Source organism: Myxocyprinus asiaticus, chromosome 2, assembly GCF_019703515.2.
Source record: "Myxocyprinus asiaticus isolate MX2 ecotype Aquarium Trade chromosome 2, UBuf_Myxa_2, whole genome shotgun sequence".
Classification (NCBI taxonomy): Eukaryota; Metazoa; Chordata; class Actinopteri; order Cypriniformes; family Catostomidae; genus Myxocyprinus; species Myxocyprinus asiaticus.
In genome coordinates this window covers 29,800,875-29,828,828 of record NC_059345.1, presented here as the reverse complement: position 1 = coordinate 29,828,828, position 27,954 = coordinate 29,800,875, and the positions used below count along the sequence as shown (strand labels likewise).

The window sequence follows — 27,954 nt, the reverse complement described above, 5'->3', positions numbered from 1 at the left end:
AAATGCCCAGCGTCCTGTTTTGAGAGTACTGGGTATTTTATGTTTACCTTGCAATTTCACAAATGCCAAATTGTGTTTACAGCTAGTTTCACAGGTTGCTCTAGTTTAATCTCTTGCATGCCCACATACCTTTCATTTCGAGTGACAATACATGACAAATAAAATTACTGGATTTTATTTTCTTTCAAGAACATTCTATGGCCTCGTTGACCTCTTTTGCCTTGCAATCCACAGAAATTGCGAAAGGGAATCGAGAATGCCAAGTTTGCACGTCAGCAATATCAGATGGCTCGGCAGAAATCGCAACGCTTCATCCAAAGGGGTAACACCTGAATCTGTCAGTCTAACCACGTAAACCCACTGCTGCCTTAAATGTGTGTCCAAATTCCCTTAGATTTTACAATGTAAATGTTGTGCTTAAAAATATATTTTGGCAAATGTATTATTGAAATTTTGGATGTATCACTGCATTTCTTTTCTTTTTTTTTCTTTTTTTTTGGTGCATTACCGGATTTTAGCACTTTGCCTTTAGTTTTGTTGTTTTGTTTGGGGTCTGGGGGTTGAGAAATAATGGAAGAGAAGAATTGAGATATTTTGTTAATGGAATTTGTACTTGTAATACTGTTTAATACTGAAATGTGCAACGTTAAGCTTGTCCACAAATCTTGTCGAGAAAAAAAAAGAGGAATTCTCTTTTTAGGATCATCTTGCCAGAACATTAAATCATCTGTTGTTGCATTTACACAATAATGACATAAAACCACACATGACACACAAAAATAGTTGGATGAAATTTGTGCTCTCCTCTCTACTTAACTCGTTTTCTTTTACCTCCTTTTTTCTGCACTTGGGCAATAAGCAATGCACTGTAGAGATATGATGTATTATAACAATATATTGAAAGTGATGAATGTGTGTCACTGCTGTTCCAGAACCTGTTAGATGGAAGGCCACACCTTCAGCTTAAGGTGGAGTCTATGATAAGATATTAACTCAACCTTTGTGGTTACTTGTTTGTTTGAAGTAACCAATATGGGGGGGGGGGTCTGTCTCTATGGCAAGGAAAGTTCTTCCTACATAAAGTCACAGCGATATATTCCACAATTTTTCCAGAAAGATATAAAGTAAATGTAGTGTCACAGCACCTGGCGATGGATTCTGTCTATGTTGCTAAGTAACTGCTTCCTGTATGTGGGTGCAGATGACCCTCTTGGCCTGGTGTGGGCAGGAAAGAAGAGGTTGGTTATCTCATGCCCTCTGCTGTGGGTCTTTCCATGTCCTCCTATTTCCTATGCATCAGTAGACCAGACACACACCCACAGTCCAATGCCACTGTGCAGACAGCGGGCACACAGCAGAAGATGTAAAAAATATGAATTAATTAGGTCAGTCTTGTGGCTTCATACAGACCCAGGCTATGCTTTTCAACAAAGGGAACACAAATTGTGTATGAAGTGGCATAATTACTCAAGAAGATCTGTGTTCTTGCACCCCATGGCATAAATATTTTACTGTTTTGCATTACTGTGTGAGGTAACCTCCATTAATCCACCACCAACACAAACACTATACTGTTCACAGATATTTCAGCCTTTACATAACAATTGACAGATTTCATTGGACACTAGAACTAATCCATGTCCTGGGAACCCATAGCACTGCATATTTTGGATTCACACCCAATTGAGTTTAAGAAGCACTCTTCTAATGAGCTAATGATTTGAATCTGGTGTGCTAGATAATGGAGACATCCAAAATTTCTTGCACTTCAACACTTTCATAAGGTTTAGGTGAGGTTGCAAATATAACTGCAGCACAGTAAAATTATGTAGTGTTTGATCTATGATCGGTCTTATGTCTTAAAGGACTATTATGTGTTCAGTACAAGTTAGGCTAGTAGGCTGCATTTGTGGCATAATGTTATTTACCACAGAAATGTATTTCTTTAAGAAAAAAGCAAAAATTGAGGTTGCAGTGAGGCATTTACAATGGAAGTGAATGGGGCCAATTTTAAAGGCAGATATGTGAAGCTTATAATTTTATGAAAGCACTTATTCTTCTGTTAAAATTAGTGTAGTATTTGAGCTGTAAAGTTGTTTAAATTGTCGTATTTGGGATTACAGCTTTATGTCATCATTGCAACAAATTTGTATATAAGTTATACAGTAAAGTTGTATAATTGGATATGACTTTACACAGAAAATGTTAGTAACTGATTTTATCGCTCTAAAATCGTGTTAACATGCATATTGTTTACATCTTGTGGCTATACTTTTGAAAGTATTTTAACATTTACGGATTGGCCCCATTCACTGCCACTGTAAGTCCCACACTATTATTTTTGCTTTTATTTTTTTTGTAAAGAATAGGAGGGACAAAATAAATAAATGTTTGTGATAATATTATGCCACAAATGCTGTCGATTGAGCATAACTTGTATTGACCCCAGACTATTCCTTTAAATCTGCTCTGCAGTGTGGAAGCTATTACAGGTTTATTACATGGCTCTCTGGAATACTCTATTCTGATTGCTCATTGGCGCCATCTAGCGGGCTGATATTTCTGAGTAACAACTGCACATCTGGGGATTAATTCCTATCAGATTGGTTATCTGGATATTGAGAGTCATCTTTCCTACTTCTAAATCACTCTGCGATCTCTACAAGGAAGTAAATAAAAATAATTTAAACTCATATCAATGTTTCATGTCCATTTATTTATTTGGCAAGTAGTTTTGTAATAAGCTGGATAATGAGCAGTCACTTTCACAAAATAAACACCACCAGAACTCCAACGTAAACTGGAGGTGCAAATCAGCTGTTCAGCGATTTCTTTCTTCTCACATAATAACATAACTTCAATGCAAATCAATATTTCATGTCAATTTATGTATTTATTTTGCAAGTAGTCTTGTAATAAGCTGGAAAATGAGCAGTCAGATGGTCATTTCCACAATATAAACACCAACAGAACTCTGACGCAAACTGGAGGTGGATTTCAGATGTTCAGCGATTTCTTTAAAAAAAAAAAAAAAAAAATTATGAGTAATTTATTGCAATTAATTTTGTGATTCTAGAGGTTTCAAGAACTGTATGTTCTTCAATTAAAAACAGTTGTTGAAGGGAGTTGTTTAAATTAAGAAATATGTCAGTTTAAATATTGTACAGTACATCTTGATTGTAGTGGGTTTTATCATTTTTAGATTTATTAAATTAAGTTTGATTATTATATGATTGCTTAATACCTTATTTAACATAATTTTAAGTCATGACTCATGAGCCCTCCTTGGAATTTCAATGAGGCCCCCCTGGTTGAGAACCACTGCTCTACATGAAAACTGACAGTATTGCATTATATTACATTTCAGTTTAACTGTATTTTGCTTGAGCATTGCTGTGTTTAGTGAATAATAAAAATAACAATACATCAGAGAATGAAGTGGCCAAAACAGAACACTGTCAAGACAGAGTTTACCACTACAGTCTAGGCAGTTCAGCCATGCAAATCCTAATGTGAAAATGTCACTGGTGTGTGGGTGAATGCATACATGCATGCATGCATGCATGTAAGGGCAATGCCTCTAGCTATTGTCCTACAGAGCAAGCACAATGCGAGTAGGTTGACTGAAACGGCAGTAGCAGCAGGATACCAAATGAAAGTTTTGTCAATATCCTGCACTGCTGGATACATATTCCCTCTATTACTGAACAACAGAGTCCACGCATGACACCGCGTGCAGATTCAATGGGAGGGAGTTTAGCGGAAGTACGTCAGCAGCATTTTCACTCATCACATGCCGAACATGCTGTGCTGTGTGCATGAAAGAAAATACAAGTCTTGACTAGACAACCTATGAATAACTGAGTAAATCAGCCCATTAACTAATAATGGCTATCTACTGCATGCAGCCACAAACATTTGACAAACGATTGCAAATGTTCATCAAAACAACAAATACCATACACACAAAGCTTTTTGACAGAGCATTCAGTCAACGTTCTGCATACATTTATTTGCAGAATAAATTATCTGCAAATATTATTATTTAACTTGATTTATAGACTTAAGCACACCCAAATCGTGCTCGAACCCTGGCGATTGGCACATAATGGGAATAGTGTGTATCAGAGCTTTATCTGCCAACGACATTTATGATTTTTATAGATTAACTCAATCGTTCAATTTTAGACGCGGTGTATTTTATGGTGTGACTGTGACCATGACTCGCGCTCAACAGCGCTGTCTGTGGACAGAAGGGCCACACCCGCTCCCATGAACACTCACAGATCTCACAGAGACTCTAGTGCAACCCGCACCAATAGACGATGTAAAAGGAATCGCAATTTTTCTACAAAACGATCCCATTCTGTAACAGTAACTGATATCCGTAGATAAATATGGAGTCGCCGCCAGAGTCCGTCACGGAGCCGGGCAAGAGCGCTTCTGAAGCGGGCACTTCGGTGCAGGACAGCTCGGTGAAACCGGACAGCGAGGCTGAAACCGAGAAACCAGCACCAGTTAGGCGGCGGAGTTGCTCAAGTACCAACAAGGGTAAGCTTCAAGAAAAGAAAAAGCTTGATTGTGAATGATATCCCTGCTTAATCAAGTTACGGGAGATACATTTGATCGTGTAAAGCATCTTTATCTTGAACTCCAAAGTCATTGCATGTGTCACTTATGTGTTTCGTATTACCTCTGAATTTACAACGAATCTGACTGATGAAAAATCATGTTATTTTACATATATGTAGGCCTGGTGATAGTCAAGCACATGCTTACTGAAAATGTACTTGTGTAATCTTGGACATAATGTCCAAATATGTAGCTCAGGCATTCCTGTCTACCTGTCATTTCTGACATGTAAGTCACATGCTTTTTACTAGCATTATGTATTATTAGTATTATGAAACAGTGTTGCAATTTTTTCAAGACAGTCACACCTTTATTTACTGCTGTCATTGTGTGCAGTCGACATTCCCATATATTCATAAAAATATCGTCAGTCAAAGGTATTAATATTCATATTCGTCACTTCCATTTTAGGGTAGCACGGAAGAGATTATATTAGCATAGCAAAGAGGTGATTTCATAGTGTGTACTAGAGCAAAAGCCTTTTATTTTACATGGGACAGACATACCCCTTTTGTATGGCTCTGGTTTGGGGATATAAGCAACAACAACAACAACAAAAAATGTCGGTTAATGTGTCGGTTGACTCTCATAGTTGACAATTTATTCCGAGCAGATTTCAAGTCCGCTTGGATTTGGCAGGAATGTCTGTGACTGTTTCAAAATCTAGTGAGCCGTTTACCTAGACAACATTTCGGGTATCACATGCACTTATTTAACACGCCCAAAAATGCTGTCTAGCTAGGCAACCCTCAAGGGTTCGAGACACTGCCTGTGTGTCTCTGGCAGCAGCTCTGCTTGCGCGCGCGCGCGCGCGTGTGTATGTGTGTGTGTGTGGAGCGTGTTATGTAACAGGTTAAGTCACACACAGAAGGAGTGGATATGAAGGGATATTTTCACGTCTTTGATGCCTGTGTAAACACATTGGGGTTTATGACTGACCACAGCAGCAGAGAAGCCTTTCTTTAAAGAGAGTAGGGCAGTGTTTCCCTGTGTGTTGACACGATTGGTGCGTTTTCTCTCCGCTGACACGCCACTGTCTCGTTGACCGGTTACGTAACCAGAGGACGGAGGCAGGTACGATTATGGATCCGGCCGCTTGACGAGTTTCAGTTGGGCTCGGAAAAAGGGTCTGACACTCCTAACCCGCTAACCTATATTCTCCAGTGTTCCTGGTCGGTTAAGATCACTTTCCCTGAGGCTTGGACAACTCTTTCGCCCGGTATTAAAGAGAGTAATTTCGATGTGCGTGTGAGGAAAATATGCTGGAAAGCGCTTTCTTACGCCAAATCCTGTTTGAAAGCCTGTTGTGTTTTTATTTTTTATTTTATTTTTATTTTTTATTTTTTTTACACTGGCTTAGATAAAGAGAGAGAGAGAGACAGCATTCTCCTAATGTGATTGATTTAAGATATAGGGTACAAAGGGGCTAAAGGCCCCCGGGGTAAAATAAATACTTTCCTAAACACCTGTCACTATACACTGCAAAATATTCCTGATCCATGAGATCATTTGAATGTCTAAAGTTTGAGGTCATTTGATTTAATATACATTTTTAAAATGTTGCAAAAGGAAAAAATTGTTCAAAGTGATTAAAAGAAAAGTTTTTTTAAATAACTGTCCAATAAGTGAAAGGACAAGGTAAAAAGCCCCCCTGTTCCAGGGCCTAAGGCCTCACATTGTTTTTCTTAAGTGGGGCGAATAGATTTGTTATGAAGCGTGTTCAAAATGGGCTCACATTGACTGATCCAATCACAATAGTGATTCATTTGTCTATAGCAGGGGTCGGCGACCTTTTGACATTGAATGCCATTTTTTCTTTTCCTGGTCAATGGCTGCGATCTTGCATGTGAATTTTCACAGAGCATCATGTGAAAGTGCTTTAATGAAAGAAAGCCAGTCCTTTTGTACAAAATGAGTTAACAGTTAATGTCTCAAATTTGCTTATTTGATTACTGATCGTAAATTACGTATATTATGTCATACTACATTTTACTAATTCACACAGAGCTGGGTAATCACTAGCACGTAAGCAACAGCGAGAGAGTAGCAGGCTATTTTATTTCGCACCTGCATTCCACTCTACATCTTGATGTAATCCTTCCTCATGATCAAGCAGCATTTTTTCATCAGCTGAATGGGAGACTAAACACTATTAAAGTGCGAGGAGACTCACGCTGCGTGTGCAAGCCATTCGCACATCAAAAGCCGATCAACTATTTAGCTCTTTTCGGTGAATCGCACCTGAAAAATCCTAAAACTTTATTTCCAGGTTTAATTTAGATTTTGAATAGACTCCGATTTTTGAACCCCACGATGAGGGTTTATGTTTTCTCTTTTAATCATTGAATGTCATTTTGAGTGTGACTAGGGTTTAAGGAGGTGTACTTGTATGCTGGCTTGGAAATCTCAAGGATTAATAGTGGTGTTTTCCTTATTACATCACGTGTTGTTCTGAAAGCAAAAAGAAACAAATGAAACAATGTAGACTGTCATCCGCGCAGCCTAACCGAAGCAAAGCTGGCACGTTTACTCACGCGATTAACTGAAAGTGAAGCGTTGCCGGCTCGTGATGCGCAAATGGCTTTCACACGCTGCACGAGTCTGTTGGGTATACTGCAGTATGGTCAGTTTTTAATATTTTGTTTAGCCTCCCATTCAGCTCATGAGTCATGAGGAAGGATTACAACACGCTGCATGATCATGAGGAAGGATTACATCAAGATGTAGACTGGAATGCAGGTGCGTAATTTATATAAATAAAATAGTCTACTTCTCTCTCACCGTTGCTGGCATGCCACTGATTACCCCTCCACATGCCAATGCTGGCACATGTGCCATAGGCTGCCAGCCCCTGGTCTATAGAATACTTTGAGATGTTATGAAATGCCAAATGTGATTGAAATTAACAGAAAATGGTTAACCCTTTTCTGAAGTGGTTATTTTGTGAATGTAACAATCTTAATTTGTTACTCAAAAAACACTTGCTGCCGCAAATGTATTTGCCTAAGTTTACAAATTTTCCCTATAACTATTGTCCATATATTTACACGATATAACCATAACCCCCTGGGGGCCTTTTACCCCTGATTTGGGGGCCTTTTACCCATAGTGTGAGGGCCTTTTACCCCAAACATTGTGGCCTTTTACCCCAAGGGTGGGTGGCCCTTTACCTCAAGTGTGGGGGGCCTTTTACCCCTAGTGTGGGGCAGGAGCGGAGCTAAGCCTGGCCACCCCACTCACAGCCGCACCTCTCCGTCCCAGGTGTCACTGTATCCTTTCCCCTCCGTTTTTGTATCCATGCATATTTTTTCAATCATAAAAAAGCAAAGGTGTGCCTTTAACCCCATTGTACCTTATTTATCTAACTAATTGCATAGGAAAGCACTGAATGGTCAGACAACCTAATCAAACAACCACTTGGACTTACATATTGATTTGGTGTACACCGTAATCACTCTGGACCCCTTCCCATGGATAATTGATGACAGTTCTTCACTGGCATTGATCCATCAGCATAATTTGTTTACTTGTAAGCCCCTCTGTAAAGTTATGTTTGATTTTAATGTGAGGTGTTATTATTAAACATATCATGAAGGCAGACCACTTGATTATTCAGATTTTATTACTTTTACAGGCTCAGACAGAATAGAGCACAATGAAAATGTATATGTTTTTTTCTGCTGTTATAAGGAGGTTTATAATTTATGGTTAATAATCAATTCCCCTATGGAAAAAAAATAATGGAATTTTTACTTCCAAAACCTGGCTTTTGCGTTCTATTATTTGCGTACTAATTTTGGGGGGAAATCTGTGGAATTCCGCTGAATAGATCTACGCATGGTCAAATGTGTTAAATGGACCTGAGTACTACAGTCTTATTAGTAGCTAAAACCATTATCAAATTAGCCAAAATCTTTAATAATCAAACATGTATGGTGGGCAGAACTTTCGCTTGTGTAGAATGACAATTCTAGAGAAATCTGCAGAGCTTTCTGCGGAATTCTGTGCACAAGGATTCCTAGTGGGCCTGCTCATGCTTTATCTAAGTCTTTTTCATACTCAGCAGCTGAGACCCTGCCTCTCAGCAGTCTCTCTAAAAGCTCCAAGTTTTTCACAGTGCAGGGACTACATACTCAAGCTGATGTTACATAACTCTGCACTTCGTCAAATTCTTCACCCCAGTGGAGGTGGTCGGCCTCAGGGTGGACAAGATGGCTCTCACACAAAAACTAGCACTCAGCCAAAAATGTGCAAGGCCATCTCTTGAGCTGTCCACTTAAGGCTGTAGTATTGGGATTGTGCTAATTGGCAAAATGCAAACAAATAAAAATAAAGAAGATTAAAAAAAAGGCTGTACTGGACATGTTCACGCAAATACAATAGTAGATTTGGACAAACAATCTGATTTCGATTTGAACTGCAATATGATATACATTAAAAAAAAAAAAAAAAAAGTGTAAGTGATTCCTTTTTTACCAAAGGGGATTTCACACTTGAGTCCTGTTAAAAACAACCAAACTAAATAAATACTTTATATAAAGCAGTGAAACAGAGGGAAAAAACATCACACTCACATTGCATATGTCTGTAAATTTTTTGTCCAATTTGTGAAAGGGTCAGCTCACTTTTTATCATAATTTTTTTGAAATCCAGTCAACTTGAATATGATATTATTTTATATAATTATAATAATAATTTATGTTAAGAAATGTTACAGAAATCTATTATTGTTTTAGAATAATAATTATTATTATTATTATTATTATTAAATTGTAATTTATTTATTTAGTAATTCTTAACTTGTTCGTGGCATTGTTATTCAAAGTGTTAAACTCTCAAGCCTTTATTTTGGAGGAAGCTTTTATTTCTGCAGAAAACTAAAGGAACTGACATTTTTTTGTAGTTTGTAGTTAAATTGACAAAAGCCTTTTACTGCAGCGAAATGCTCTCATCTCCCTTTCTGTCCACAAAAAAACCTATGTCATGGGGTTATTTTAGATTTGTATGGTAAATTGTAGCAGCCAAACGTATGTGAAATAATGCAAATGTGCAATTAAAGTGAATCTGGAGCGCTTTAAATATAATGCGCTCAGCGCATGTTAGCACACCGAACTGAACTCAAAACACATCTGTCACTTAGGGTATCAGATCGATAGAATTCGGTGTATTGAGCACAGAACTGCTCTGAAAACACACATGTAATACACTGACCCCTTTTACTTGTATTGAAGAAAGTACTACACACTTCAGACAAAACCGTAAAAACTGCGAGTGCTGTGATTTAATTATGTGTCCGATTATGTGCACAGCACAGCAGGCAGTGCATTCAGAATTATTTATTTATTTCACATTAAATCACAGCAGTCGTGGTTTGATAATTGCACTGGGTCAGATCACGATTTTGATTTTATTTCGATTAATTGTTCAGCCCTACAAAATAAGCTTATAATAAAGGAGAATAGGGAAGGGAATCGTAAGGAATTTAGCGATTCTGGTTTCGATCCTTGTTCCTTAATGGTTCTATATACGATTCTTTTAGGACTTTTGAGGAAGAAGTATTTGGAAATGAAAAATGCAATTATTATTACATTTACTTCCCTCAGCTGTCTGTTACGAAATTATGAGATCATTCCACATTAACAAAACTGATTCTTGCAAAAGATGATTACACAAATGTATTAATTAAAATATTTTGTTAATGCATTATTATTTATAAAAAAACGACTAATTACCAAAAAACAAAATCTCATGTGTATCTACACATTGCGCCTTATGTTTCGCACTGTCAATTCAAAAGAACCGGCTTATAAAAATAATTTGTTCAGGAATAAGGCTCCACTGGTTGTGCTGTATGTTTTGCAGTGAATATTCAAAAGAATCAGCACATAAGAGTTAATTGTTTGGGAATAGTTTTGCCCTCAACATTCAAGGGCACAGGTGAACGGCAGTGCAGGAAACACAGAGTATTTTTGTATTGTTCAGGTTACCTTTAACATAAATGAGGGGAATAAGAGAAGTTTCCAGTGTCCTGGCAACTGCCGTTTAAGTGGTGGTTTTGATGCAGTCTCGTATGGAATTGTGAAAACACAGAAAAATGAATGCACACTAACACACATACAAAGACTGACCAAGAAAAAAGCTCTATTCTGGCTTTTTGTATTGCGATGAAGTGTTAGTGCAGTGATGACAGGCATAACTGGCTACAGGTGCACCCCATCGCATGCTGCCAGGCAGACTCCTTTCCACGGCATCAAAAGTAGTCGCAAAATGGCCAGAGCACTGACGTTTGATGAGAGTGTTTTCGTCAATATGTAAGATATATAGAACAAAAGGATACTCACTCTGGGCTAATTATGTTTTTCCTACCAGGCTGCTCTGTAACCTGAGAATTGCAGTGGATTTAGATGGTTCAAAAGTGCAGAACATTGAAGTGATTATAAATGGGGTTGTTGATGAGCTGGCAATGTGAAGAAAAGCTCTGGATTAGATATGAATCATTAACTGTTCCTGTGAGGTAGAGGAGAAATGCATTGTCCATCTGCTGGAATATTTTATTACATGATATACTCTGATGTTAGAAATTGTCTTGGTTACGTATGTAACCTCGGTTCCCTGAGACAAAGGGAACGAGACATTGCATCGCTAAGCTGACGCTATGGGGAGTGTCCTTCTAAACTACCTAGTCGAAACCCTTCTATAATAACGGCAATTCTAATAGTGGCTATGGTGTTTAAGCCCCGCCCTTTTAGGCACAAAGCTGTCTGGTATAAAAGCGGGCATGCAAACATCATTCTTCAGGAGGGGAACACTCAGAATAGATATATAAAATATAGTCATATAGTATGGAACCCAGTCGGGAAGGACATTTTATTTATAATGAAGTGCTTGTGACTTTGGGAACACAACGATCCGAGTGCAAGCAGTTGTGTAAAATGACAGAGAGCCCGTACTTAAAAAGAGGGGCATAAATATATGTTTGGCCAAATAAATAGCAAGTGCTCTAGACAGAGAGGACTTGCGATGTGAGAGATGTTACATCTAGGTTGTAAAACCTTGCAAATGTGATTTGAGAAGACCACCCTGCTGCAAAACATATGTCTTGTAAGGACACACCATTCATTCATGCCCATGAAGAGGCCATGCCTCTAGTTGAGTGTGCTTTAACACCAATTGGGCAATTCGTACCCTGTGACTTGTAAGCCAGGGCGGTTGCATCAATGATCCAGTGAGAAAGTCTGCCTGGAGACGGACATTTTTTCGTGCGTCCTCCATAGGACACAGAGAGTTGGTCAGACAGTCTGAACGTTGGCAGGTGTGCTCAACGTATGTGTGCAGCGCTCGCACCAGGCATAACAAATACAAGGACTGTTCCTCATATGAATTAAATGGAGGAGGGGAAAAGGCTTGAAGGTGAACTACCTGACATGAATTGTCGACTGACAATGCTTGTAAATCACTGACCCATTTTACTGAGGCCAGAGCCAGCAGTAATGTGGCCTTAATAGAAAGTTACATAAATACAGAGTCTAGCGGCTCGAAGGGGGCGCCCTGCGAGCACTTTTAGAACCAAAGTTAGGTCCCAAGTCGGGACTGTGGCTGGGCGAGGGGTATTTAGCCGCCTTGCTCCCCTAAGGATCTTTATGATTAAATCATGTTTGCCAATAGAGGCGCTGGCTTCGGGTGCATGATACACAGATATAGTCGCCATATAAACTTTGAGTGTTGACGGAGTGAGCACTGCGTCCAATCGCTCTTGAAGAAATGTAAGAATTTCTGGTATGGGGCAGTTCGCTGGGTCTTTGCTGTGTGAAAATCACCAATCAGTAAACACATTCCATTTCAGTGTGTAAAGGCGTCTTGTAGACGGCACTCTGGCCTGTAAAATGGTGTTCATAACTGAATGAGTCAGTTCTGGCGCATTTAGTGCGCTCTGTTCAGGGGCCACACATGCAGGTTCCACAGCTTGGGCTGGGGATGCCAAATTGTGCCCTGCGCCTGAGAGAGGAGATCCCTCCTCAGCGGTATTTCCCATGGTGGGCCGTCCAAAATTTCTATCATTTCTGGAAACCGTGACTGATTGAGCCACTTCGGCACAACCAATAGAATCGTTTTCTTGTCCTCTCTGACTTTGCATATGACAGAGTGAAGGAGGCACACAGGGGGAAACACAGATTTATGTTTCGCAGGCCAATTGTGGGCCATTACATGCACTCCCAGTGGAGCTTGGGACTTGGAGTACCAGAGGGGACAGTGGGCGTTCTCGACAGAGGCAAATTGATCGATCTCCGCTTTGCTGAATATTTCCCAAATCCTTAGGACAGTCTGAGGATGATGTCTCCATTTGCCTGGTATCGCCCCTTGGTGTGATAGTAGGTCTGCACCGTAATTCAGATGGCCAGGGACATATGTCGCTCGCAGGGAGAGGAGATGATGTTTGCTCCTCAGGAGGAGGTGATGCGCCAGTCTCATCAATGGCAGTGAACGAATTCCGCTTTGACGGTTTATGTATGCCACAATTGTCGTGTTTTCTGATCGAATCAGAACATGATAATTAGCTATTTCTGACTGAAAAGCCAAGGCTAGGAAAACAGTCGACAGCTCCAGGCGGTTGATGTGCCACGCCCTCATCGCACCTGTCCAGGTGCCGAAAGCCAGGCGCCTGTCGCACACCGCCCCCCCAACCTGTGTTGGAAGCATCCTTGGTCACCACTTTCCACCTGAAAATCTGCCCTAGCATGACACCTTGCTGGTAAAAGGCAGGAGCTGTCAAAGGTGCTAGAGCAGCTAGACAGCGGTGAAGATATAGTGATGGGGATGTGCCCTTGGCACCAAACATGTCGTGGCACATGGCGCTTGATCCAGCACTGGAGAGGTCTCATGTGCATGCCGCTCAGTTTCAGAGGGGCGAGTGCCACATAGATGCACTTTGTGAACGTGCAAGGAGCCAGGGACAATCAGTAGGGCAGGACTTTGAATTGATACGCAGTTCCCTCGAACGCGAATCTCAAAAACATCCTGTGATATTGTACAATTTGAAGATGAAATTGCGCGTCTTTCAGATGTATCGACGCAAACCAATCGCTGGGGCGGACGTACGATAAGATCCATTTCTGTGTAATCATTTTGAACTGGCACTTTGCAAGTGCACGATTCAAATGTCTTAGATCTAAAATTGGCCGAAGCCCGCCGTCTTTCTTTAGGACAAGAAAATAGTGGCTGTAAAACCCTTTGTGGGTTTGACAATTTGGAAAAACCTCTATCGCGTTCTTCGCGAGAAGATTGTGTATTTAGGCTCATAACACCGCCGCGTCTTCGGACGGAACCGTGGAAGACAAAACACTGTTGAAGCGAGGCAGCCGACATGCAAATTGGATCATATACCCATGTTCGATCATTTTTAGCACCCATTCGGAAAAGCCCATAAGGGCTCGCCCAGAACACAGGGCAATTTAGTTTGTTCATTGTAAGATATAATGCGCCGCTAACCATTGGGAAGCAGTTGTGCATAATGTCTGGGCTTTGAAGAGGAAAATAGCCCTTTATTGAGAATGTGTGAGTGTCTCGTGCATGTGCAACGAGTGCTGTACTCTTTTTTGCATTCTTTAGTGCATGTGCTGAATGTGAGACACAGAAGCAACATTTTGAACAACAGTGTTCCTTTCCTGACAAACAGCAGTGAGGAGGGGAACAGCATTGTGTGTCTCTAATCTAGCCTTCTTCGAGTCAGGTCCGGAAGGAACGGCGAGCTCTGCATTCTGCTTCATAGGGCTGTGTCTGTCAGGAACACTTTTGCTGAGTGGGGGGGTTTTTCCCATCCGCGCGGCTTGCGTGGCTTTACTGATTGTGACTTGTGGCACCGTTGAGGCAGCAGGTGTGGTGTTTTTAGCCAGATGCTGGCCCGAGACAGAGCGGGAGCGGGCCGGTTGTGATGAAGTATTGCTCCGTTTTGACATAAAATGTCTCAGCCTGTAAGTGTTGCTGAGTCGTGACGTAACACTCAGCAAATCTATCCACAGAGCCTCCGAAAAGGCCGGCTGGAGACACCAGAGCATCAAATAGAGAGGCTTTTTCCACATCACACATTTCCGTAAGGGTCAGCCAGATGTTACAATCCAAAACCACCAGGTTGCCCATTGACTTGCCAAAGGCCTGCGCAGTGACATTCGTGGCACGCAGTGCTAAGTCCATAGTGGTGCGGAGCTCTTTGAATGTCTCTGGATCTTAGCCTTGCTCGTCCATTTGCTTGAGGAGCTTAGCTTGGAAAACTTGGAGCACTGTCATTGCGTGGAGTGCTGAACCAGCTTGGCCCGCTGCTGAGTATGCTTTTCCAGTCAGTGCAGATGTCAGTCGAAGTGGCTTGGAAGGATAACAGTATCCCACGCCCTGCTACTCGCCAGGCAGAGATATGCAGCTACCACCTCTTCTACAGGGGGTAGTTGGGCATAAAATTTGTCTTCCCCGTGGTCCACTTTAGTGAGGAGAGTGGAATTGCTGTGCGAGCGAGCTTAATAGGACGCGTGCCAGGATTTTGACAGTTCGTTATGAACCTCCGGGAAGAACAGGGCAGATCTGCGTAACGTGGTTGCTTGACCGCGTCCGGACTTCAGGAACCATTCATCAAGGCGAGATTGTTCAGGATTCTTCTGGAGAAGACCACTCGAGACCGAGCTCTTTGACCGCCCTTGAAATGACGCGAAGAATCTCCTTGTCAGTGGCGAGTGCACGCTCCTCGCCCTCTCTGGGGGAAGGGGCGGAAGCGTCATCCACTGACCACTCGCCAGATGCAGCAAGAGAAATAACATCATCATCCCCAGCGTCAGACCTGCCAAACGAGGGCCGAAGCTTGTCACGCATGTACTGTGCGTATCGGCATAGATGCAGTACATGGAGATTGAGAGGTTCGTGGGGCGTGTGCTGGCACAAGATCCACCTATAATTCATCCTGCTCGACCTCTTCGTGTGATCCCTCGGAAGTCACAGAAGAGGCGGGTGAGAGAGAGCGGGAGGCTGAATCGTCCCTCTGAATGAGGGCGTTTCACGAGCGAAGCATCTTGAGACTCATGCCCTCACAGTGAGGGCAGTCTGTCTCCATAAGAGCTGACTCTGCGTGGCTGCGGCCCAGACAGCGAATGTAGCTCTCATGCTGATCTGACAGTGGAATGTGTCCCTCGCACAAGGAACACTTAAGGAACGGCATCTTTAAAAAGATGCGAACAAGTAAGCTGCTCTTTTTTTATATATATACACACAAATACAATAGCTTATAAGGATACAAAACTCCTGCCGAAGTGCTGCGGGGAATCAGGATGATGAAGTGGCCCATTCACCAACGAAGCGTTAAGCGGCGAGGCGGAGTATTGTTTGCCGGAGCACTGCAGGGGAGCGGAGAGTTTTCTTGTTGCTGTGAAGATCCAGCCCACTGACTCGTGTATGTAGACGGCGAAGTAGTATAGGGCCTCTAGACGAGAGATGAATCGCTGTTTTGAAGATATGAGTAGATTAGAATAGATATGAATCATTAACTGTTCCTGTGAGGTAGAGGAGAATTGCATTGTCCATCTGCTGGAATATTTGATTACATGATATACTCTGATGTTAGAAATCTCATTTTACTCTAATTTCCCAGTGTCAGTAATTCCAGGAAATCGTCCATTTGTCATGCAAGGGTTCAGTTTCTGTCCATGTAATAAGGTATTGTATTTAGTTTGAAATAGCAAATAAAAAACTCTAAGTTAAAAAAAGAAATACAGCAAACGTAGTGTTTTCCATATCCGAGAAGAAAATGGACCTTGTAAATCACTTAAGTCAGAGAGGAACATGTAGTTAAGATGAGATTCACAGGGCTGTTTTACCTTCTTGCTTAGTGAGATTCCAGAAGAAAGATTTTCAGACCCAAGGAGAAGTGTTCAGCCCTTGTTCATCTGAATACATTGCACTGTACTCTGTGCACTCCCCGCTGGGCTGTAACCGTTGTATAAGTTCCTGCGCATAGCCTCTTGCTTCCCCCACAGCATGTACCAGAGCTGCAAGAGTGTTTAAATTTGGATCAACTCCACCTCATAGGTTCCTCATGAATTATTTTGGGGTATTGATTGTGCAACCGGGTGATTTGATTAGTAGGTCAAACACTTGAAGTTCAAGTTGGGGTTCCACATTTACAATTATTTGTGAGCTGCTTTCACTTAGTGTTTAGTAACTATTGTTTCATCACTGGTGTTTACAACATTCCTGTGACAGAATGTAAGTGCTTTAATTTAGTTGGACCCATCAAATATCTCAGTAAGCATGTTTACATGCATATTCTTGCACTAATTATGCTTAATAAGCTGATATAACGTGTATAAGGTCATGTGAACACCTTAAAAAGTGTTCCTTTATCAGAGAAAGTTAAGCGTATGTGTAAGCATAAACTGATCGGTACACACAGATTTTTGGCTATCATTTGATTTTGCGTCACATGTAAAAACTTTTAGCAGCGTTCTGTTGTGCGCATGACTTTTCACGTTTTGGCGTCAAAAGCAGAGAATAATCCAAAGAAATAAAGTCTCACGTAAAACGGTTTTCTTGCATTGGCAAATTTTTTTAATAAGCTTATTTTTGCCTTGAGTCATGAGTTCGAATCCAGGGCATGCTGAGTGACTCCAGCCAGGTCTCCTAAGCAACCAAATTGGCCCGGTTGCTAGGGAGGGTAGAGTCACATGGGGTAACCTCCTTGTGGTTGCTATAATGTGGTTCTCGCTCTCGGTGGGGTGCATGGTGAGATGTGTGTGGATGCCGCGGAGAATAGCGTGAAGCCTCCACACGAGCTATGTCTCTGCGGTAACATGCTCAACAAGCCACGTGATAAGATGCGTGGATTGACGGTCTCAGATGCGGAGGCAACTGAGATTTGTCCTCCACCACCTGGATTGAGGCGAGTCACTATGCCACCATGAGGACTTAAGAGCGCATTGGGAATTGGGCATTCCAAATTGGGGAGAAAAGGAAAAAAAAAAAAGCTTATTTTGGTAGTTATTATCAACATTTTAGTGGTGTGCATGTAATTGTGTGCATTACGTCATTCAAAAAATATGACAAATCAAGAAAATAATGATTAATTTGAAATTATTTTTCTGTAGTTTTGACATCAAATGAAAAAAGTCACAAAATCTATGTTTGCTAATCAGTTTTTGCTTAAATCATTGATGACCTTTTCCTGATAAAAGAAAACCATTTAAGCATATTAAGCATCATTTAGGCTTATAAAAATAATCATTGTAAAATTGGGCATATAAATGCATAAATTGTCAGTAAATGCACTAACCGTCCAAGAGAAGACGTTTGTGCTGAATCTGTTTTTCCATGAAGTGTGTTGTGGAACAGAGTTCTAGTCAAAACATTAAGATTATCTTTATATCATTAGTCACAGTGTCATGTCAAGCACACTGGACAAAACCTCCTCCTTTCTCTTGTGCAGCTGGAGGAGTACACACACACACACACACTCTGTCTTTCTCAGACACACATTCCTGAATGGATGCATGTGTTGTGGCATTGGGGGAAAGTAGTGTTTCCCACAGGATTTTGTGAGACTTTGGTGGGTGGATCTTGAACCCTGTAGGGGGGTCTGGGGGCATGTCCCCCGTTAGAAAATGTTGTACATTTTAAAGTTAAATGCATCAATCTGGTGCACTTCGAGAGCAAAATTAAGAGGCTAGATCTATGAAGAACTTTATGCTGTTGTAAACAGTTCTGTGCTCTAGTAGTAATTTAATCATAAACACATTGGTTGTATGAATGGTGATGACATGGCAAAAAAGTCACACCCACAAAGCATGGTAAATGAGACAGAGTTAAAACAGTAGCATTACTTCAGCTTGATTAGTTAAACCCTTGATTAGGGTGTGTAATCCAGAGAGGCTAGCAGTTAGCAAGCTAGCTTTGAAAGCATAGAGCCCGCCCTCGCTTCAGAGGTGTCTCCAAAGCCACGCCTCCTCTATCACACATGAACACACGTGCTTTTAGCACACTCTTGATCCAGACGTTTTTTTGTTGTAGAAATTTCTAACACGGTCTTTCTTTTCTTGTTTCCTTTTACTGGTGGTTCAGGAGGAACATAAGGTAGCTGCGGTTCGCCTTCCATTCTCACGCTCGCTCTGCACAGCGTCAAGGAACCCGCGCTGATGACATGTGATTGTCTGCGCAAACAAGTTGAGCGGCGGTATGCAAATATAGATTGACAGACAGGAAGGACATCCTATCATTACATTCGGACCGAATGCAATGATTGGTTGATAATTTTTTAGTCCTGTCCCTTCCACAGAAGATATATATATATATATATATACACATTTAGACCACTTAAATTATTGATTGCTATCAGGATGTGAAGAGACTTTCAACCAGTATAACAAAAACATTTTCTGGAAAAAATTGCACACCCTAGCTTTAACATTACAAATAGCATTACAAATGTTACATGATGAGCCAACTTGCTGCTCAGATGCTGAAAATAGTTACGTTGTCAGAGCCGTTGGTAATAATGTTAACGTTAGATAATTAGCTAACATTAGCTAGCTAGATATAACGTTACATACTACGTTATACATTACTTTTCATGACAAGCAGTCAGTCGACATAAACGAGGAGGCTGACAGCTAACATTGTTAGCTAACGTTAACGTTACCTAACTTAGCTAACGTTAGATTAACATTAATTATCAATGATAACTTTTGCAGTAACGTTATCTGTTTGCTGTAGTACATTAATAATCAGTCCCACCAGCTCAGTGGTAAAAGACACTGGCTACCACCCCTGGAGTTTGCTAGTTTGAATCCCAGGGCATGCTGAGTGACTCCAGCCAGTCCTCCTAAGCAACCAAATTGGCCCGGATGCTAGGGAGGGTAGAGTCACATGGGGTAACCTCCTCGTGGTCGCTATAATGTGGTTCGTTCTCGGTGGGGCACGTGGTGAGTTGAGCGCGGATGCCGTGGTGGATGGCGTGAAGCCTCCACACGCGCTATGTCTCCGTGGCAACGCGCTCATCAAGCCACGTGATAAGATGCGCGGGTTGATGGTCTCAGACGCGGAGGCAACTGGGATTCATCCTCCGCCACCCGGATTGAGGCGAATCACTACGCGACCACGAGGACTTAAAAGCGCACTGGGAATTGGGCATTCCAAATTGGGTGAAAAAAGGGGAAAAAATAAAAAAAATAAAAAATGAAATAATCAGTCCCACCAGGATTTCGGGGCACTTTTTCCTGATTTTTGCGGTCCAAAATGACTGAATTTGCTGCGTCTTTTCTCAAATTTTGCAATGCAATTTTCATCATTTTTTGGGGTTGTTTTGCAGTGAAATCTCACAAATCATCATTATATACCTCTGTAATTGTGTTAATTACATTGTAAATGCAATTACATGTAATATTTTAGTGCATAATAACTGAATATGCAGTTAGCAAGCAAAAAAAAAAATACCATACATTTAGGTGAAACCTGTGGGTATTGAAAGACACTTAATTATTTTTGTATTAGAATTTTCAATGCAAGACAATGCAAGAAAACTTATCTAAGGTTAAAATAGATGTACAATAAATCTGTAAACTAAAAACACAAATGAGGATTCAATAATTAGGCCTGTTGTCATTATTACATTGTCTGATATTTAAATCTGGTATATGGCCATATACGAACAAAAACAATTAGAGTTCATGTATTTGAGCATTTCTGTACAAATTTAAATTCCACAAGTGTTTAAAAAAATTTTAAATATATGAAAATTGCCATTTTTGTCATATATATTGTCATATATCTATATAAGTGACCTTTTTATATCAGTAAAAACATTTATGAACATTTACTTTCATCATATAAGTGTTCAGCATAATTTGCCATTTTCAGATTCGTAGCCTATTAAGCACTTCAAATTCTAATCACATTTGTACTATACAATGTTTTTTTAAGTGAATGTTAGGTATTCTTTGTATAAACGCAGCTTTTTGTGTCTCATTCGCAGCATGCAGGGTGACAATTAAACACTAGCTGTGATGTATGTGTGCTGTCTGCGGTCCCGTGAAAGTTTAGACAAGGATTTTGATAGTGAACGCACAACGTGGAGGAGACGAGGCGGTTACTATGGAGATGATACAATGGCAGCAGTGCATTTGGATATGTTGCGACTGCAACAAGCTTTTCAAGCATTTGTTTTGCCGCTGTCAAACATGAAGGAAAGCGATGGGACTGACTGGGAGTGAGAGATGCTTTGCCGAAGCAATGGCGCAAAACACAATGTTAGAGATCTTTTATGTTATTATGAGAAGTGTAAAAATATTTTCGGTTCAATATTAAACAGTGGCGGGACAAATTAGACTGTGGCAGGCCTTTATGTCCTTTTTTTGAGCTTGAAAGTTTGGTCAACATTCACATGGACATACAGACATCAAATCTCCATTAAAAAATAAGTTTCAGACAACATCTGAAACATCAGTCAATGATGAGAGAATTATAATTTTTGGGTGAACTATTCCTTTAATTCAGCACAGAGAAGTGAGTTTATTAAACATTCAGGAAGAGTATACTTCGGTCAGATGCAAGTGCTGAGTGTCTGCTTACAGGAGCAGAGTGCTCGTCATCAGCAGATTGCTCGAGCACTGAACGTGGCAGCCCGGTTTTTCTAACCGCCCGTCTTTGAACGCACAGAATGCGGATGCACCTGGAATTATTTACACTAATTATTGGGTCCACAGGATGGCAACACTCACATTTGAGCCATTGTTGTCACAAAGAAGCACTAAACATAAGGTGATGAAGGTACAAACAACAGTGGATGCACACGTCAAGAGAGCGTGTGTGAGAAGGTCTGGAGATACCTGCATATGTATAACTCGAGTCTGAAGGAATATAAAGACATATTTATTGGTCTAAACTACTGAAGAGAAATAGTCCGGTGTCTCATAGCAGTCGTAGCACGCATGCGCCAACCGCCTGTGTATGCGGGCACAGTTATATGGAGTATACTTTGACAGGTTCGCGTTCGACTGTACGCAGACGCTGAGCGTTTGTGTCAAAATGGAAGTATACCTAGGGCTTTATTGATATTGATATTAAATTGAGACTAGCATCCTAGACGTCACTGTGTTGTGATTAATTAGAATACTACTATTACGTCGCTATAAAATATGACCCCACTTAATAGTCTTATTATTGTCTCAATCATGTCTGATCAATAAGAAAGACTTAAATACAGTATACAATACGTATGCGGAGGCAGCACTTAAAGGTGCAATATGTAATATATTTACTGTACTAAAGCATAAAATTATCATAATATGTTATCAGAGATTTAGGAAACATGCTAAGTTGAAATACTGGCTTTTCCGAAAACAATGCTACAACCAGTGTATTCTACTTTGTAATGTTCGTTCCGGGCCGGAATTTCTGTTTGTGTTCTGGCCTGTGTGATCCCGCCCACTGCCCATTTCCCAATAGCATTTCGACAACCCGGGTTGCCAGATTTGAAACAAGTTAGCGGGTAAACACAGTGCACTGCAGCCATGGAAGCCAGCAATACATCTAGCTAACATTGACAGAGTTATAAAAAATCAACATGAGCTGGTTTATAATTTGCAAACTATAAAAACATTGCAGACGTATACATTGGCTGATCAACTTACAGTGTAAGTCTCGTCGCTTGCCATTGTCAGTGTGCTCGTTCCTGTTGCGTGTCCTCAACCTGGCAACCCACGTGAGTTTCGAGTCTGGGGAGGAGGGGTGGGGGAGACAACTGTCTCCAATATTTTGAATTTGGACTGCAGTACCCATTTTAAATGCTTGATGTCAAAGTTACATATTGCTCCTTTAATGCTATGAGACATCTGTAGTCAAAGCCCCAGAAGGAAAGTCTGTTCAGAGTGTGTGAGTTTTGGTTAGACTGATATGCATACAGTATACTGTATATTTGAATTTAGATACACTCACTGAGCACTTTATTAGGAACACTATGGTCCTTATAAAGTGCCCAACATGGTCTTCTGCTCTTTTAGCCCATTCGTCTCAAGGTTTGACGTGTTGTGTCTTCTGAGATGCTATTCTGCTCACTATTGTACAGAGTAGTAATCTGAGTTACTGTAGCCTTTCTGTCAGCTCAAACCAGTCTGGCCATTCTCCGTTGTCCTCTGTCATCAACAAGTCATTTCCATAAGCAGAACTGCCGCTCACTGGATGTTTTTTGTTTTTGGCATCATTCTGAGTGAACTCTAGAGACTGTTGTGCGTGAAAATCCTAGGAGATCAGCAGTTACAGAAATATTCAAACCAGCCCTTCTGGCACCAACAATCATGCCACGGTCGAAATCACTGAGATCTAATTTTTTCCCCATTCTAATGGTTGATGTGAATATTAACTGAAGCTCCTGGCCCGTATCTGCATGATTTTATTTATTGCACTGCTGCCGCATGATTAGCTGATTAGATAATCGCATGAATAAGTAGGGCTACAGGTGTTCCTAATAAAGTGCTCAGTGAGTGTATGTGTTCATAAGCAAAGATTAAAGGCTGACACATTGTGAGAAATTGATTGACTGCTTTCAGTCTTATTTAAAGGTGAAGTGTGTTATTTCTGTGCTGTTAGTGGCACCAAACGGAATTGGAATATTGTTGTTTCCAAATAGGTTTCCCAGACCCTCCATACCGTTCCTTCCACCCACAGTGTTTACCAACATAGTCTCATGACAACTAGTAATAATTTGTATGAAATGGCGAATCTTATAATATCATACAACTTGTATAAAAAAGTACAACTTTTATTCCCATAGAGACCAACCAATCAACTAACAAAATGTCAAAAAGATACAATACATGCATCAAATTTAGTTAGCCTCCAATCCAACACTTTATATAAGTTTAGGGTTTGGGTTAGAATTTATGGTTAGGATTAGTTTCATTCTGGGTTAGGGGTTAAAATCCTAATAACATAGTTCACTGGTTTGTTTATTTGTCTCTATGGGAGTAAAAGTCGTACATTTTTGTATGAACCAACTTGTGCAATATCTTAGGCAATATCTTTTCCAACTTGTACTAATTATTTAGACTTATCATGAGACCGGGTTGGTGTTTACACTTTTCGGAGAAATCAACTTTTGAATGGATTACTTATAGTTGTCTCTGCACATTATCTCTTGGACAAAATGGACAAACATACATCAGGTGTCAAAAATCTGTTAATATTAATAATATTATCACATACATAAAGCAGCCAGAAGCTCTGTATTTCAGTAACCACACACACACACACACACACACACACACACACTTAAACAGTTATGACTTGAGTAATTACACCGGCACTGTCTTATTCAAGTGAACATGTCTTTTTCCTTTCTGCATACAGAATAGACCATTTGGCTATTATATGTGTCCTATGCCAAGTAAGAGTAAACATCTCATTCATTAAGCTACTGGACTGTGGCCAGGATATTTGTCTTCAGTGACAGTTTTCCCCACTGATTAAGGCAGGTGGTTCAACCACCCTGACACGGCACATCTGCAAATGAGCTAGTACAGTATGTGATATGCTATAGTAGAGATACATTGAAAACAACTGTGTTCAAGTACTCTTGTTTTTCCTCAGTAAAGCTAGGATTTCTTTATCGAGCAGTGGTAATTTACTCAGTTATCATTTGTTAAAGGATTTTATAATTAGACCTTTAAATGCTCTCTCTTATCTTGATAAACCAAATGGCAAATATCAGGCAGGAATTTAATGAGAAGGTGGCAGTAATTTAATATAATAAATCTCATAGTGATTTTACAGTCGAAGAGCTGGAGTTATTTACACCATTCTCTTGGTTGCTAACACAAACCTTTAAGTTGAAGTTATATTGTAACCACAGTGACCATAGAGAAGTGCTAGTTCAGTTTTTGATAAATGTTTAGCATGTTCTGTTCTCTCTGACCAATGGAGATCTATGTCTTTATATGTTTGTGTGTGTGTGTGTGTGTGTGTGCCACGTGGAATGTTAGAACGCTCATTGCGGAGGAGAGGCTCCACTCCTCTGTCGGGAGCTGGACCGGTACTGCCTGGATCTCTGTGGTATTCAGGAGGTCCGGTGGACCGGCTCTGGCTCCTGCCACCATGAGGGGTGGACAGTCCTCTACTCGGGGCACGAGACTGTCAAATAACAGGGAGTGGCTCTTCTTCTGAACAAAAGAATGAAGGGGGCGTGGCGGTGAGGTGTGGGAAGCTGTAAGCCCCAGGATACTTTGGGCTCACCTTCCCATCAACCAGAGGCGAGGAGTGGTGGTCGTGGTTACTTATGCCCCCACTGAAGACGAACATCCGTGGAGGGATGCAGGCAAGGCCGATGAGTAAGATGCCTTCTATGACCTCCTGTCACAGGTGCTAGCTAAAGTGGCCCCTCGGGATAGAGTCATCTTGTTGGGTGACTTCAGTGCCCGAGTTGGCCAGGATGCTGGCACCTGGTCTGGAGTGATTGGAATGCATGGGCCAGATCAGCTCATTAACAACGGCAGGAGGCTGCTAGATTTTTATGCAGCCCATGGGCTTGTAATACCAACACACTGTTCTGGCATCAGCACATCCACACTACATCATGGATGCATGCCGGGTCCAAGCAAGAACATCTGCTGGACTACATAGTGATGGAACAGCGGTTGCGGGCACATGTCCTTGACACCAGGACCTACTGTGGAGCTGATCTGACCACTGACCATCGACTTGTCATCTGTAAGATACGCCTGCCATTCTTCCACTCCGGTGGTGGGTGTATACCCAGGTCCCCATTCAAACCCTTAGTGGCATGGTCTCAGCTAGCTGATGAAAGTTGCAAGTGAGAATTTCATCACCCACGTCGGAGAATGAGGAGGCTTACCGCAGCCTTCACTCGGAGGTTCGGAGAGCCATGAGGCGCTGCAAGGATGGGTGGTGGTCGTGGGTTGCTGAGGAGATGGAGTCTGCCTCGGCGCCCTGTGATCACAAATCGCTCTTTAATTACATCAAAAAAGTAACCTGCAGCGCCACACCTATTACCATCATTAGGGGAAAGAATGGTGATCCAATCTCCAACCCCCAGGAACAGGTTTGCAGATTTGCTGAGCATTTCTGTGAGGTCCTGGGGGAGGGGAAATCCCTCAGCCAGGAAAACAACGTGGGACAAAGTGGGGATGACCCTGCCAAGGCTGCAGTGCCTGAAATATTGGAGGAAGAAGTCACCCCCTGTGAGTGGTTGGATGAGGTGCCATCTGTCGAGGAAGTACTGAAGGCGATCCAGAGTCTGAGACTGGGAAAGGCACTGGGCAGAGATGATCTCCCAGGTGAAATGCTGAGGGAGTGTGGTGTTTGTGCACAGACTGCCCTACATGACATCATAACAACAGTCTGGACCACTGGACGGGTTCCGCAGGATTGGAAGGATGCCCTGGTGGTCCCCCTCTTTAAGAAAGTGGACCGCACAGACTGTAACAACTACAGGGGCATCTCACTCCTCAGTGTGCCGGGAAAGGTCCTGGCAAGGATTATTCAATATCGTCTCGCTAGGCACGCTGAGGAGAGGCTTGCGGAGCCCCAATGCGGTTTCAGGAAAGGGCGGTCCTGCACGGATGCCATATTTTCTGTCTGTCTGCTACAGCAGAACTGTAGGGATTTCCAACAAGAACTACATCTCTTCTTTATTGACCTGGTCGAGGCCTATGATACCATCAGTAGGCCTGGGCTCTGGGTTGTTCTTCGTGCTTTCGGAGTCCCTGACCCTCTGCTCGTAATCATTAAGGACCTTCATGATGGTGAGCGGGACTGGGTAAAATTACGTGGCTGGGAGTGTACGTGGCTGTACACCTTGGGGTGCGACAGGGATGTCCTCTTGTTCCCACATTATTTAACATCTATTTTGACTACGTAGTTCGTGAAACCATCAATAGCTGAACTGGAGGAATTTTCATCTGGTACAGATACAATGGGAGGCTGATCGATGCCCGGGTGCGGTCAAGGGATGGCTCCCTATTGCTCAACCATGTTATGTATGCTGATGATCTGGTAATTGCTGCTCACTCAGAAGAGTTGGGGGTGCTGCTGCTGAACCTGGAGCTTGCCATTAAGAGGTGGGGCCTTACCATCAGCCCCATCAAAACTAAGCACCTGCCTGGGTATTTTGTACCATCGGACACTCCACCCTGGGTTTAACCAGGCTGGATTGTGTGAGGAGCTCACAAATCCTTGAAAGATCTGGACAAATTCCCATCGGTGAGCTACTCCGGCAGGCAAGGCTGCATTGGCTGGCCATGTAGCCCGCATGCCCAGCCACCACATGCCTAAACAGCTTTTGTTCGGCCGGATTGAGGGGGCTAAATGGGTGCAGCACGGGTTGGAGAGAAGATGGAGTGATGTGGTACAGGAGGATCTGGAGCTGAGTGGACTTGCCGCTGACTGGTACCAGCGGTGTCAAGATCGGCCTCTGTGGAGGAGGCTCGTGAAGGACGCTACTGGGCAGTTGGAGGCAGTCGCCCTCCAACAACAACGGAGGGCAGAGGAGTGACGCTCACAACAACTAGCGGAGCGTCGGGTGGCTAAAGCACAGCAAGTTGGCACAGTAGGAGCCACAGGTGGTCCATCAGCCAGTCGTCTCAGTCAGTCGACCCGTGGCATCTGGATCTGCCCCATGACCTCCTGCCAGCGGGCTTTCGACACTTCACGTGGCCTCAAGGTGCACATAGCCTGGCACAAGCGTCGTGACCACTTAGTGGCGAATGCCGGTTGTTGTTGTTGTTGTTGTGTGTATATAGTTTACATACACTTAGGTTTAAGTCATTAAAACACATTTTTTAACCACTCCAGAGATTTCATATTAGCAAATTATAGTTTTGGCAAGTCATTTAGGACATCTATTTTGTGAATGACATGATTAATTTTTTCAACAATTGTTTACAGACAGATTGTTTAACTTTTAATTGACAATATCACAATTCCAGTGGGTAAGAAGTTTACATACACTTATCAAGTTAACTGTGCCTTTAAGCAGCTTGGAAAATTCCAGAAAATGATGTCAAGCTTTAGGCAATTAGCCAATTAGCTTCTGATAGGCTAATTGGAGTCAGTTGGAGGTGTACCTGTGGATGTATTCAAACTCAGTGCCTCTTTGCTTGACATCATGGGAAAATCAAAAGAAATCAGCCAAGACCTCAGAAGGACCTCTACAAGTCTTGTTTATCCTTGGGAGCAATTTTCAAATGCCTGAAAGGACCACGTTCATCTATACAAACAAAAGTACACAAGTATAAACACCATGTGACCCCGCAGCCATCATACTGCTCAGGAAGGAGATGCATTCTG

At 41.8% G+C, this 27,954-nt stretch overlaps 2 protein-coding genes across 4 annotated transcripts in view; both read left to right on the top strand.

Moving 5' to 3' along the window:
• The window catches only part of LOC127413833 (intermembrane lipid transfer protein VPS13C-like), an 88,986-nt gene extending 86,299 nt beyond the window's left edge, over nt 1–2,687 (top strand). For both annotated transcript variants that reach the window (XM_051651301.1, XM_051651319.1), the window contains one exon: nt 235–2,687. In XM_051651301.1, the coding sequence (XP_051507261.1) occupies nt 235–333 (99 nt within the window). In that variant the 3' untranslated portion in view covers nt 334–2,687. The remainder of the gene's footprint in view (nt 1–234) is intronic.
• A 1,570-nt stretch (nt 2,688–4,257) lies between these two features.
• LOC127413845 (nuclear receptor ROR-alpha B) overlaps nt 4,258–27,954 on the top strand; it is a 95,962-nt gene continuing 72,265 nt past the window's right edge. For both annotated transcript variants that reach the window (XM_051651342.1, XM_051651333.1), the window contains exon 1: nt 4,258–4,551. In XM_051651342.1, coding sequence (XP_051507302.1) covers nt 4,398–4,551 — 154 coding nt within the window. In that variant the 5' untranslated portion in view covers nt 4,258–4,397. The remainder of the gene's footprint in view (nt 4,552–27,954) is intronic.